Below are 14,432 nucleotides of genomic sequence, written 5' to 3' on the forward strand. Positions count from 1 at the left end.
TTTACTCATCTTTGTTTATTTATTAGAAAATCCCTACAGGTCTAGGCATTTAAAGTGAAGCATTAGTTACATGGAATACATGCCCTCAAAGTCCAGAAGTTGCTGGATATACTGCAAAGGTGGATTGGGGACAGCAGTGACCCAGTGACCTCTGCAGGAGATGCTGGTATGGCTGTGAGACACTAGCAGGGCAGTAGCAATCATGATCCAACTTTCTCAACATAGTTAGCAGGATAGAGTCCAACTTGGCCAGTGAGAAGTCGGCCCTTGCACCAGCCCTGCTCATCTTCCTCGCTAATCTTCATTAGTTCTTCACCTAAAAGCAAAAAGAGTCATTAGGAAGCAGATTCGGCAAAGGTAGCATTGCATTTTTCCCTGCCCCAGAAGAGTTGATAAGAAGCAAGGATGTATTGGTGTGAATCACCACACTTTTCTCCCCTTATCGCGCTCTGTATCATACCACACAGTTTAATCAAAGTCAGAGTTACTGACTTCTTCAGTATCTGTGCTCAGCACCATCCCCTAGGGCAAGGAACTTAGAGACAGACCTTTGCTTCTGCTTCTCAACATTAGAAATATTTTTGTGCCCTATATTTCTGCCTGCTTTCCTGCTCCCAGAAGAACATGCTTACAAGCCAGAGAGATCAGAACAATCTCAAGAGATTTCTTTCTTAGTGGCTCTTGCATAGCAGGTGGGAAGGAAATGAAAGAGGCTGCTAAGCTCTGGCTGTTAGGACCCCAAATGACTATTCCATCATGGAGTATCTGGTTTGGCCAGCAACGCACGGACTCATTTCTTGGACTATCACCAGGAAAGGTTTTTAACCTTCCCACATCTACTTTGGGAAAGGGCAGAAAAGTCCCATTTCTCCACTAGTAGGAGGTCATACTTCTGCCAGAGGGAGGTCTGACTGCATCAATAGGCACATCTTACACTGGCAGAGGCTCAGAAATAGTCATCTGCTGTTAAGCTTAAGCCCTACTGGTGCGTGCTTCTCAGAGCAGATTCAAAAAGGGGATGACTGAAGCTAACCAGTCATGCCTCATTACATCTGCTGAGTGGAAAGAGAGAGCAAAGAGTCAAGTTCTAGAGCACCCATGTTGCAAGATATTTCAAAGCAACAAGTTAGTGTTAGGAAGTTTACTAGTATGGTAACACCACAGCATAGATATTTGCCTCAGGCACAAGCCCCTGCTACTGAAGGACTTCAGTGCCTTTTCAAAACAGGTGTATTTTGCAGATGTATAGCACGGAGATACCATGTAAGACTCAAAACAAGCAAGATTAGAGACACTGTCAAGATCCGGATGTCCTCTTGGAGTTGGAGAAGATGGCACATGCAAATTAAATTTAACTGAAGGAAGAAAAGGGGAAGGGTCTGTTTGCTCCAGCATTCTGTCTCACTCAATCCTCTGCTGTGAGCCAGGATCTCCAGTCTCAAGATACTACTTTTGAGCAACAGTTTGCATAGCTGGTTTTTGGCAGTTGAACTCTGCCTTCAGTAGTGCATGTCAGTCAGCTGAGCTTTCACCCAAAACATCTATCTTCTGCTTACTTCAAAGGACAATCCACACCACCTATATATTTTTTTTTTTTTTTTATATAATCGATGGCACAAGGGAGAAGCACTTAATAAAAATCTCAAGATACAATGCAGAATAAATGCCTTAAGAGGAGGCAGGAAGGATCTCTCTCACCACTTGGTGTCTGCTCTCCCTATGCTGTGACCAAGGCCTAGGCAGTCTCTTTTTATGTGGCCTCACTGCCTCTTAGTCTAGAGCAGATTGGACTTCCCAGTGTATCATCCACCTCAGAGGAGCTGACAATGGGTCAGGCCAGCAGAAGAAGAGTAAGTATCAGTTTTCCAAGGGACATCCAGGTCTTAAAGAGTGTTTCAATCATTCAGTCAGACAGAGTGAGGACAGCAAAAGGTTAGTAAGAGATTAGTGCTTCTGTACCTGCTTTAAAGCTCAGCTCATCAGCCTCCTGTCCTGTGTAATCATACAGTGCTCGTACCCGTACACCTGGTACCTTTATGTCCTCCTCATGCCCATTGGCATCCAGGCACTTCTTGGGAGTGTCCTCATCTGACCACTCCGAAATGTCTTCCTTCCCTCCGCTTTGTATGTGGAAGGAGAAAGCAGACAAGATGGTTGTTAGCAGACTCATCTCACGCACCTCCTCCTGAATCATGCACCACCCTGACGTCCCCCCCATCCCGAGACTGCTATGCTATAGAACAAGGTGCAAGAGTGAGGGTGAATAGAGAGGAGAGATCCCAGGAGATAACAGATTTGGTTGAAAGCATCCCAGCATTAGAGCCCTGACGGCCACGAGGGTAACTCATTCTCAAAGTATTTTCACACATGCACACTGTTTATGACCTCATTCTACTCCAGCAGACCCTCTCACACAAGAAAGGCCAGTCTTAACTGGAGAGCCCAGCTGTGCCAGAGTTATTCCAGACAAGAATAAGACAGCAAAACCCATGTCTCCCGTTCCAAAGAGATGTCTGGAATGCTGTTTTCAAAGTTAGGAACTTGGAAAGAAGGGAAGAGCAGCAGAGGACAGGCACCTGGAACCCAAAAACCCCTGAAGTGGCTATGTTCCATACTAACTTCACAAGGGTGGGTGCCCTCAGGCTGTCATAGAAGAGGCTGTTCTGCTCGTCTTGATAGGAAAACCTGTAGATTGGCAAATAGGGCCCCTGAATCCAATAGATTATGAAATATAGAGATGTCTCATGGCCACTACTGTATCCCCTTTCTTTTCTGCCCAGTTTACTTAGGCCAGAGTTCACCAAAGCAGGATGGCTACTGGAACTGCAGGGCATGAGTCTCTTCAGCCTCTCCCTATTCTCCAGCATGCTTCCCATCAAGGGAAGCAGCTATACCCAGACTTGCTAGGTAGTACTCAGCACCGTGTTGGGGAAAAAAAAAATAAATAAAGTCTGATGCCTGCATTTAGGAGACAGTACAGCTAACTGGCAAAGCTGCCAGTTCCCAACTCTCCTCACCCTGTCTGGCAGGAAGAGACAGAGATTGTAGGGGATTCTAGTGACAGAGATTGTAGGGGTTTTTTTTTGTGTGTGTATGGTTGGACTTGATGATCTCAAAGGTCCTTTCCAACCATGAAGATTCTATGATTCTAAGAGGAATTGGGGAAACGCACGCCAGAGTCTCCCACAGCATTAGTATGACCGTGCCAAATCTCATCACTAGAAGGACCCAGACTTCAGCCCTTACCTTCGCCTTGTCTGCAGAGGGGTCTGTGAGACAACACCATCCCGTGTAGGCAAAATGCTCGTCAGCGTGACATCATCAGCCATCTTGCCACTCTTCTCCTTCTTAGTGATTGCCCGCTGTGTTTCAAGGGACCATTCCTGTTCAGGGAAAAGCAATAACACCATCAAGCCACTCAAATAGAAAAGCTCTGCACATCTTTTCTGACCAATATAGGACAGACCACCAGGTCATACTTCAGTTGTGGCTGGGCTGATCAGCCAAATGGCCTTGCTGGCATATCGGGTTCACTCTTGTTGAATCCCAAGGTGCAACAGGAGGGGCCATGAGAAAATTTTAACAGGAACTTGTCCCAAGGCCCTGAGAACCAACCCCTGTTCTTTGACCTTGCAGCTGGATGGCTGGAGTATTTGCAGTTTGGCAGGGTTGCATGTGTCCCTTTGGGCACCAGAGAGCTTACAACACAATAAACATTTTAGGAGAGCCTAACATCTTGAGCCTGCCAAGCAAAGACATGGTCTTTCCAACCCAAGACTAGCAATCCACCAGTTTCGGTAAAGCAGCTATATGTTTGTAAATAGTAACAATACACTCTAGAATGCTAGATCACCTCAAACTGAGGCCAATTCATCGCCATGCCTGGTCCATGAGTGTTGCGCCACCACTTCAGGTCCTCCTGGTTGTCTGCAGCCATGATGACTTGGTAAAGATCTCGATACAACGCATGAAAGCTATGACCAGGAACAGACAGAACCATCAGTAATCAAGTCCCTCAGCAGTTTCCCAAGAGCCAAGTAGGAAGGAAGAGCATAACCTCATGCACAATTACATAGCATTCCGAGTCCCATGGGATTAAGGATGCTAGAGCAGCACCTGTTAAGCCCTAGGAAAAAGGGAGCCACCCTTACAGAACAGTCAGCCTGGCAAACGGGACAGGCTTGCTTGGTGTGGCAGAGGCTAACATCTGCCAGCTCTCAGTACAGCTCATCAAGTGAGCATTGAAAGAGCCTGGCACATTCATGCACACAGAGATGTGGCTCAGATTTGTTGCCTCCACCTTAAGAGTATAGGAGCACAGAAGAGTTTTGGCTGCACCCATTTCCCCATGTAACCCCTACTTAATGGAAACTTGTAGGCTTATGGTTATCATTATCTCACAAAAGGTCTCTTTACCCAGGGCAGAATGGGTGTAATAGCTATAGATACTAGAAGGCAACAGAGCTGCATTCCTCAGACTGGGATTACATATAGCAACATGGAGGCATTTCATAGAGTAAAAACACCCACAGGACAGTACTGGACAGTAGTGGAAGAGGAAGGGTTCAGAGGCAGAAGGAATCCTCTCTGGGAAACCTGGCACTGTCCAAGACCAGAGACGCCAGCACTGGTCAGTCTAAAGGGACCAAATGCCAGTTCTAAGACACACTTGGAAGCACCGATGCAAGCAGGCAGCTTTCTTTCACAGACATCGGAATTGGCATCCTTCACCAGAGCCCAGGGCACCCCAGGCTGGCAGAATTCCCTCCTGGGTCAGGGCTGGTACCTTTCACTGGTGGAGAGATTGAGATGCTGGTGCAGATTCAGGAACATCTCCTTAAAGAAGCACAATCGCTTGCGCTCTGCTTCCTGACAGCCCTCAAATACTTGCTCCATGTCCTCCATGTAGCGGGGATTGTAGCGGTTCAGCTCTTCCAGCATCTTCTCATATTGATCCTTGCACTGTATCAACCCAGGAAGACAGCAATGGTGAGATGTGTTGCCTTGATGTCAAACCAGTGACACTCCCCCTGCTCTGGCTTGGGACTGACAAGTTTTTCCCCTGCACTGCACCCCCGAACAAATATACCACAGAAAGAAGAAGAAATCCCATAGCTGATATCCCAGTCCATTGCTCTCCTAATATTCTTGAAAGTTCCTTGTTCTTCCCTGCTACCCTCTTCCATAGAGGGCCTTCTGCACTTTCACTCTTTTTGGCAAGCAAACCAGCCACTTTCAGTGGCCAAGTCTTCAACTCTGCAGCTCTTGCCCCCTGCACCCCCTCTTATTTTTTTTTTTTTTAAATTTACTATAAATTATTTCTTACCCCATAGCAAAGATAGAGGGACCTTAGTCTCAGTTACTGAAGTCTCAGTCTAACTCACTAAAACCTCAAACAATGGGATCTCACACCTCCTTTCAGGCTTCAGCAGCAGCCATTTCACTGAGTGACATTACAACCAGTGCTCTTTCCTCAAGAGGAGTATCCTTGTGACCCACATCCATACAACACATGCTCACCTTTTCAGCCTCCTGAGTGCACTTCTCTACACGCTCCTGCAACTTGCGCAGCTGTTCCTGTGAGACAGATGAGTCTGCCTTGGCATGGTTCTCCCTTGTATGGGCTGTTTTCTCCTCCTTCCGAGCCGCATGGTAGTTTTTCTTTGAAGTCTCCACCTGTAAGGGGGAGGATGCAGAGAAAGCCATGATCCTGACTACATTGATCCTCAATTACTCAGAGAGGACATGTTAACATTTGTTACAGTCAGCAGCAACTGTTTCAGGACAATATAACAGGAATGCCAATTTGGCATTTAGCAAACCATGCTCCAAAGCAAAAAGGTAGCTCCAAATTATCTCTTTTTCAGTGCTCGCCTGCCATGCAGGAATACGGAGCTTCTTACCAGTCTTCCCACATGGGAAGGAAGTTACAAAATCACCAAGAGACCATGAAGACGTCCCTCCCTCTCTGGCATTCTCTGCTACCTTGGCTAAACCCAGTTTGTTTGCCCAGTGGCTCTCACAGTCAGGCAGCCAGTTCAACTGCCCTTATCCCTCCTTCCCCATTCACACTTTGCTTACATCTTTCATCTTCTTCACCCAGGGTTTCTGGGCCTTGCGGAACCCATCCTCTGCCTCCTTTGTCTCCTTGAAGCCTCCAATCATCTGCTTGTGGTAGGCCTCCTTCTGCCAGGCCTTGATCTTATCTGAGTCTTCGCCAGCCAGGTGGTTCCGGACATCTAAGTGAATTTCACTCAGTTTGTCTGCAGCTGTCAGGAAGGCATGCCAGGCCTTCTCCAGAGTACCATACTGTGGACCTGAAGGAACAAGCACCAGAGGGGCTCTTACACCTCCTGACCGCAGAAGCGGGAAGAAGTCCCAACAGGCAGCATCTAGAATGGCTGTTACACCTGGCCAAGACGGGCATTTTTTTTGGGCAGCCTTAGCCATCCCAGATGGTGTCGGCTAGGAGAAGGTTTCTGTAGAAAATCCTCTTCGCAGATCTGGTGTGAGCTTCAGGACAGATAGTAACACTAGTTCATGACTGAGGCTAAGCTTCCGCTTCATAGACCAGTAGGTCCTTTGGGGCACCTCCCCCGGTCTCCCATTACTTTGTGAGACACAATCAGTTTGAGCCCACTGCCACTAAATCACAGCATTGGTAGTTATTGTCTGACTGGATGAGAGACAGCCAAGCCAACTGTAAAAGGGGAGATCTGCAGCTTGATTTAAGACTTGGACAGCCCAAGGACTTGCCAAACTAAACAATTTTTTTTTGTAACCAAACACTGGAAAATGCAGAGAACACAGCTTTACCTTTCTCCACATTGGTCCTCCACTTACGAGACCATTCTGTTAGCTGCTGGGCATAGTTCTTCTCTATCTTGGCTCGCTCCTGGAAGCAGGAGATTAAGTCATTGCAGAGCCGGTACCCATCATCCACACGCTTCACTGTCCGCCTGTAATTTCCAGCCTGAAATTTCACATAACGCCATCATTTATACTGTACTGACTTTCATGTTCCTTCAGAATAGACAGCAGCAGGTCAGTCTTTGCATAGGGAGGGAGCACAGACCCTTCTGAAGGCAGCAGCTGGTCTCAGTCCCTCCTTTGGCACTCCCTCAAGGAGGCACAGCATTGGAGGGAAGAAGCTGAGATGCTTTGCTTGCCTCTCTCACAGCACAGATCAGTGTCAGCTGAACAAGGAACTCTCATTCCACAGCATCTGTGGAGGAAAGGGTCCCCTCCTCCATGTAGTAACACACAGCACATTACTGAACCTCCCCACAGTTCCTCCCTTCCACTCCCCAAGAGCAACATGTCACCCAGGAACCTGAAACTCAACCCTTAATTCCACAGGTGGGAGGTAAGAAGGCATTCCTACCTCCCTCACACTCCGATTATCCTTCCTTACCTCCCAGAAACTGCCCCCAGGAGCCTCCCCGCCAGCATCATCTTCTGACGACATCACCCCCGTTTTCTTGCAGCAGAGAATTTTTGCAGATTTCAGTTAAGCTGAGAAGAGACAAAAGTGATTTTTTTTTAACATAGCACTGGCTGTGCCTTTGTAGAGAGCACAGTTCTGCATGACTCCTGGAGCTGGAGGAGCCCAATTTACTGCCCTGCAGGCAAGTACTCGCATCACTGCGCCTCCAGCAGCAGATGGCTAGATCCAGCAGAGATGCCCAGGACTGAACCTGCCTGCTCCTTCCCTGCAGACAGATGGCCTCCCTGGCAGGCCTGCAGACCATTGGGAAGGAATGTTGTAGAAGACAATCTTGCCAGACCTCAGCTGTACAGATACTGGGGATGCTAGTGAATCCAACACCCTTGAACAGCACCAGGCATCTCTGCAGAGATTCCGTTTTTAACCAAGGCCCTCAAGAGGGTAGCAAAAGCTACAGAAACTGAGGTAGTTAAAGCTATTTGAAATCTGCCTTCAAAGGCTTTAAATAAGTCTTCTGTCAATGGAGATGACTCCAGCTTCCCAGTATGACTCAGGATTACGGGATTACAACAACTGACTGGAGAAAACAAGGCTAAGCAGTCAGCAGGCAGGCATGTCTTGAATGGGGAGGAGCCCTATAAGCTGCCCACCAGCTGAGCTGGGCTTGAGCAGAACTACAGAAACACGCTGGGGCATAGCCAGCCAAATGGCACTGCAGCACACATGCCAGTTACCCAGCAGCACTATTTCCCTACTAGAAACATCCCTGTTGAGCTAGTGTTTTCATTACACTCAACTCTCTCGCTACATTTGGCTCAAAATCTAGACTACAAGGCAAAAGGTTTGTCTCATCATCTGTTGCCTCAGAACTTTCGCCCATTCCCCTGTGCTAGCCTGCACTGCCGGTTTTTTCCTGACGTGGTGCGACACTATGAATTCCTTGGGGAGAGGTTCAGGGTTGCTCTTGTGCAGGAATGAGAGAGGGAGTAATGGAAAAAGGCCCAAACCCTGTCACTCGCACACCAACCCACTCCATTCTAGACAAGACTGGGTTAATGCAGCATAGATGTCCTTTGCTGCCACTTCTCCTCTTGCACATTCCTAGTTATAAAAAGCTTCCCTCACACCCCAGAGAGGTATCTGCTCATTCTGCCAGCCCACAGAGCACACAGCAGAGATGAAGAAGATTAGGTCAAGAGTCCACATCTCCCACCTCCTGCAAATCCTTGTCAGTGGCATGAGCCACACAGTGAACCACCCCAACACAGACTGCAGGAATTTCCTATATTTCTTCTGGAAACAGTTTGGCTCTGTTTGCCCAGTCTCATCCCATTGAGAGTGCCAGGAGTACATTAATGCTGTTCCTCTGGGTTTCTCCAGAAAGCTGAAAGTGCTGAATTCCAGCCACAGAAGCAAGTTGTTAAATGGGACGTGACACTCAGGTGCACAAACCTTGAAACCTGAAGAATACCTCCACTCATGCCACCAGCTGTCCCTGTCCTTACTCCCTCTCCACCATTTGTCAGTCAGCAGGCTGCAAAGCTATCTTATGTGCCTCCAGGGCATGCAACTCTAGTCTTGACCCCAGTAACTACATACCTGAAAGCTTAAAGTGAGATGCCGCAGGGGAGCAGTGGGCAGCTGGCAAGTATGTCTTGAGCTCTTCAAACTCCTTGAAAAAGGCTGGAGGAAACAGAGATGGGCACAGTTAGACACCACCGCTCCTTTGCGGGGATGCTGCCTGTTCTGATGCATCACAATCCTAGGGGTGTCCCCCTTCTGCCAGTTCCTAGGAGGGGCACCCTCTGATACAGCAGCTGCAGCCACTGTGCCTCCTGAGATGCCACATTCCAGCACGTAGGAGAGATGCCAAATCCTTGTGTCACAAGATCTAACCCCAGAGAGAGTTAAAATAGAAACACTGGGGCGGCATGACAGCACTGTGCAGGAAAGGTAGCATCACAACAGCTGAGCAAAGGGAACAGCTCATGGCCAGGAAGGCCTAAAATAAGCACGGTCCCCAGGCACTGTACGTGGGGCCTGGTCCCCCCTCACTGTACAGTGTCCAGTTTATCAAATCCCACTGCCCCCATGTGCTGGTGCCCACACTTTTACACATAGGTTCCTCTGGGAGAAAGGAAGCACACACGCATACACTTTCTCCAGTCCCTTTTTACTAAAGATGAAGAGGATTTATATACAAGACAAAGGACTCGATAACTCTACATTTAAAGAAAACAAAAAAATAAAACCTACATGAACGCATGTTCTGGTTTAGAGGCCTGGACTCCGTTTAGTAGCTAAGCACCTAACTGCCCTGGTAGGATGTGACTCTCTATCAGCAGAGCTTTTTTGACCCTTAGTTCTGTAAGCCATCCCCATCATAGTCTCAGAAATACTTTATTTTGCATTATGGCACAAGTAACTGTCATCAACTTTCCACAAAGGGAAGTAAAAGGCCTGCAGAGGTTAAGGGAAGCGAGGGATGAAGGAAGAATTTTTATTTACCTCATATTCACTTCCCTGAAGATTTACTTCAATGTCAAAAGTCTATTTATTTATAAAACAGGCAAGCAAAAAAACCTTCTGCTCCATCATCAATATCCACTCAGCTGAGGCTGGAAGGTTAGGGCAACTGAGAGTTAATACAGCTGACAGCAGAAACTGCAAAACCCGGGAGGAAGTGGGATTTTTAGCCAGACAGTAAGACAATTTTGGAGAAGGAGTAAAAGAAGGTAGGAAAAGAGGAGGAAGGAAAGAAAAGCAGACTGGGTTATTGCAAAAAGTTAGGGTCCTCTGGTGAGGAAGGGGTTGGGGGGAAGAGTTGGGACACTTTTGCATGATCCAGGTCAGTTGTTAAAAAGTTATAGCTCATCACAAACTTCCTAAGACTTCCTAGTGGTCCCCGGTAAAACCAAACTGCACATTCCTGAAATTGCCAAGATTAAAAAAGCTTCACAAATAGTTATGTAAAAGCATACTTAAATCTGCCGCAGACCCTTCTTGTCTTTCTCCTGATGAAGACACAGATCAATTATATGTGACACATAAAGGTTGTATCACTTTTTCCATCCCACGGCCCATCCCCACTTTATCAGGAAGCAATGAATCACAAACATACCTTCCATCTCTGGTTTCCAATTCAGGCTGACTACACAGTGCTAGAATTTGGGGGTAAATGTGGGAAGCTGTTGTGTGTCAGAGTGTGCTTCTTCATTTGAGGGACAGTCAAGCAAGAGAACAAAAAACCCACCCTGAATCCATTCTTTCTGCAGTTTCCACATTAAAATTTGAGATGTACTTATTTTCTCAGGAGTTACAAACCCAAAAACGTGGATTTACTATCACTAAGATCAACAGGCTCTGAAACATAATAGTAGCTGTGCTGGATCAGACTAAGGGTTCTCATAGGCTCTGTAGACAGCAGCCAAGAGCAGATACCTTCCCTCACTTTGAGAACAGAGCAAGCATACATGATGTCTCCCTGCATGCTCTCTAAGCCTCTAACCATTTGTTGACAGGAACTTCCTGAGCTGGATGTGGCACCTATGAATTTAGTAACACTCAATGGATTTCTCTTACATTAATTTCTCCAATCTGCTTTTGAACCCGCATGAGTTTTCAGCGCCCACAATATCATGTGGCAAAGTGTCCCAGAGCTTAAGGTTATACTGTAGTCATCGGCACAGTAGCTAGGTGGGAGAATACAATAGAATAGTATAATATTCCTACAGGCTAGCCTCCATGACCTCAGTAGCAGCCACTTGAGTACATATTTCCATATCAGTATATAGACTTTATAGAAGTCCAGAAAAATCTCGTCTGGTAGAAGCAAAAAGGTCAGAGAACAAGGAGGACCCCTTTCTGCCAAGCTTTTTCTGGACTTTATATACTCCATGAGCCCATGTCAGTCAGCAGATCAAATTGGATCTGCATGCAGACATAGGGAAGGTACTTAGCACTGCACACAGGGTCTGAAGAACAGCTGCTGCTGTCACCCTGAGCCCTGGAAGAGCAAGTAGATTGCTACTCCACCCCCTCATGCCTAGTTATTCCCAAAAAACCACGTGTTGTGAGCCACCAAGAGCCTGAGACTGGGAAAACCTGACTTTGCCAGGAAAAGCAAATGTATGAGTTATGCATGCCAAAGCCTGGAGGTTGTTTTACAGCAAAGTAGAGACAACGGGGCTACCTTGTGGACAGCCTGATATAGCAAAAGCCACCATGTGATTCAGGAGAGCTGGCAGAGCCTGTAAAGTATAAGCAATATAACTGGAATTATATTGGGTGAACTAGAGTTATATGTGGGTCAGCACCACATAAGACTTTCTGATGCCACTACCACCTCTCCTAAGAGAGGCCTATCTAGCAAGTCATATTTGCAGGGCAAAGGAATGTTTATTCCTACCTTTCTGCCTTCCTCTTTCAGCTATCACAGTTAAGAGCTACTTGAGACCTCACTGCAGCTCCTGCAAGACAAGGTCTCTGAAGGAGGGAGTGACTACATTTCTATTCACTTCACACATCTGCAGGATTACAGACGAGGGCATTACAGACACTACAACCAGCAACGTCAGGTAGATAAACTGAACCATGCAAATGAGATTTCTGCAGAGCAACAACCCTTTTCGCTAGTAGTATTAAAAAAAAACCATACTCCCCTCCTTCCCCCAAATGCCTGTGCTTACTTATGACCAACACAGTTATTAGGCCACACCTGCTATCAACTCCCTATTAAGTTATCAAAAAATGGCTGTTGGTCTTTAGCTGCAGAGACATAGAACGGCTCATGACTGCCTCACTGGTACTGAACTCCACTCAGGGAAATGCCAGAGGGCTTGTCACAGCAGAGCTGTTTCCACCTTTAACCATGTTGTTAAATCTCACACCTGCTCCAGTCAAGTCACACATCTCAGACCACAGCTCCCTGCCCTCAGCCCATGGCATCAGGCTAAAACCTTCCCTTTCAAAACACGTGTGATTCTGGCAACACACTACAAAGTATGTCTTTTTGTTTCATGTTTGCACAACATGAGTACAACAGGGTCCTGATCCACAAATAAAACTTGTAGACCCAATAGTAATAATCACTCTTCTCCACTTCAGAAGCTTTTCCCTAAGGCAAGTAAACCACAGAGATCCTCTTCCCTCTACACCACACTCCAGTACTTCCAGCCTCCAAATGCTTAAGGCATCACCTCTGTGCATTGCTCGACTGCCTCCTGAGACTCCTTGTGAGCAATTGTTTTCCTAAGTTTGCCAAGAACAAGCCTCTGAACTCTGCAAATGCTCAAAGGGCTGGTGCATGCAGCCCTGCAGGAATTCATCCACACAAACAGAGCTTGTACACTGTGCCATACAAGGCCTTCTGCCCAACTCTTCTCCCCTTTCTCAAGTGCAACAGCAAGTACTGGATGCAGACGCATGCAGGAACAAGTTGAGTTATATTTATCTAGTAACAGTAACTGGGATTTTGGTGGAGGCACATTTTTATGATGGACCAATTTCTATATAGGTGCTAAAGTCAAGCTAAGCAAGAGTTTGAATCAGTAACGGGCTGCTACTAACTGACTTTCACCTCAGGACAACACCACAAGGCAGCAGTGTGAGGTTTCTGTGACCAATTTGTTTGATTCCCAAAGAGTCACTTTTCTGCATAGCAGGCAGTGGTGAAGGTATTCATCCCAGCGCACTTCTGGTGTAGGCTGCAGATAAACATTTCAATCTGAACAATCCAAATACACAAAAGGCTGATAGCTCCCCTCCCCTTACAGAACGACAGATATGAAAACCTGGTGGGTTTTTTTTTGTTGTTTTTAACTTCTTGTCAGAATCGAACTAGGGAGCTGGAGCCAGGAGGTTACACGTGACTCCAGCAGCGTAATGAACTGGATTGCTACTGGTACAGCAGTGCTAGGAAGGTCCCTGATGGAGAGAATGAAATGGGACATGGAAGAGGGTGTCCTTTCCAGCCTCACCATCTCTAGAGATGCACATCCAATAGCTCTGAACCAGTGGTTGTAATGATGTCCAGTAACATGCTCTCCACTGCAATTTTATAGGAGGACTGGTATTTAAGGTATACTCACCTTTCTGAAGAGGGGACAGTTCTCTACAGTTAGAGAGGATGCCAAGCAACATGAAGATCCTCCAAAACATCCCTTAGAGATATTTATCTTCTTGCTGTGGTCACACCCTTAGTGGAGTCACCTGACTGGGAAAGGGACTAAGAGCCAGTGTTTCCCAGCCGCTCCCTAAGGACTGAAGCTTGCCAGGGCCGCCTAATGCAGTTTCGAGAAAGATTTCAGCTGATCTCTCCAGCCAGGGAGAGGTCAGAGAGACATCAGGCAAAACAGTAACTACACACAAAGGTCACTTGAGCTACGTGCAAGCCTGTAACAGAAGCCCGTCTCCCAGACAATGATTCTCTAGAGATCATGGGGCTGTCCACTAGCAGAATTCTCCATGATTATACCAAAATACAAGCAAGATCCTGTTCCACTTAAGGGGCTGACCTCTTGAGTCTATGTGCTGCTTTATTACTCTCCTATTTCAAACCACAACCTCTTTATATTGGTCTTCTCCACATTCAGACCAAGTTAACATACTGAAGACACATATTCCCCTATGCGTTACTCCAAGTTTTCAAAATCATAGAATGCGTTGGGTTGAAAGGGACCTTTAAAGGTCATCTAGTCCAACCCCCCTGCATTGATCAGGGACATCTTCAACTAGATCAGATTGCTCAGAGACTCATCAAGCCTGGTCTTGAATGTCTCCAGGGATGGGGCCTCCACCACTTCTCTGGGCAGCCTGTTCCAGTGTTTCACCACCCTCATTGTAAAGAACTTCTTCCTAATGTCTAATCTAAGCCTACCCTGCTCTAGTTTAAAACCATTGCCCCTCGCCCTATCACTACATGCCCTTGCAAACAGCCCCTCCCCAGCTTTCTTGTAGCCCCCTTCAAGTACTGGAAGGCGGCTAT

At 46.8% G+C, this 14,432-nt stretch overlaps 1 protein-coding gene across 2 annotated transcripts in view; it reads right to left on the reverse strand.

The window, feature by feature from the left end:
• PACSIN3 (protein kinase C and casein kinase substrate in neurons 3) overlaps positions 1 to 14,432 on the reverse strand; it is a 21,539-nt gene continuing 7,107 nt past the window's right edge. For both annotated transcript variants that reach the window (XM_054201356.1, XM_054201357.1), the window contains exons 2-11: positions 9,047 to 9,130; positions 7,415 to 7,515; positions 6,817 to 6,973; positions 6,082 to 6,317; positions 5,521 to 5,676; positions 4,787 to 4,962; positions 3,854 to 3,974; positions 3,247 to 3,383; positions 1,960 to 2,120; positions 1 to 316 (exon numbers count right to left, since the gene is read on the reverse strand). In XM_054201356.1, coding sequence (XP_054057331.1) covers positions 201 to 316; positions 1,960 to 2,120; positions 3,247 to 3,383; positions 3,854 to 3,974; positions 4,787 to 4,962; positions 5,521 to 5,676; positions 6,082 to 6,317; positions 6,817 to 6,973; positions 7,415 to 7,468 — 1,314 coding nt within the window. In that variant the 5' untranslated portion in view covers positions 7,469 to 7,515; positions 9,047 to 9,130 and the 3' untranslated portion in view covers positions 1 to 200. The remainder of the gene's footprint in view (positions 317 to 1,959; positions 2,121 to 3,246; positions 3,384 to 3,853; positions 3,975 to 4,786; positions 4,963 to 5,520; positions 5,677 to 6,081; positions 6,318 to 6,816; positions 6,974 to 7,414; positions 7,516 to 9,046; positions 9,131 to 14,432) is intronic.

Source organism: Rissa tridactyla, chromosome 4 (genome assembly GCF_028500815.1).
Source record: "Rissa tridactyla isolate bRisTri1 chromosome 4, bRisTri1.patW.cur.20221130, whole genome shotgun sequence".
Taxonomy (NCBI): Eukaryota; Metazoa; Chordata; class Aves; order Charadriiformes; family Laridae; genus Rissa; species Rissa tridactyla.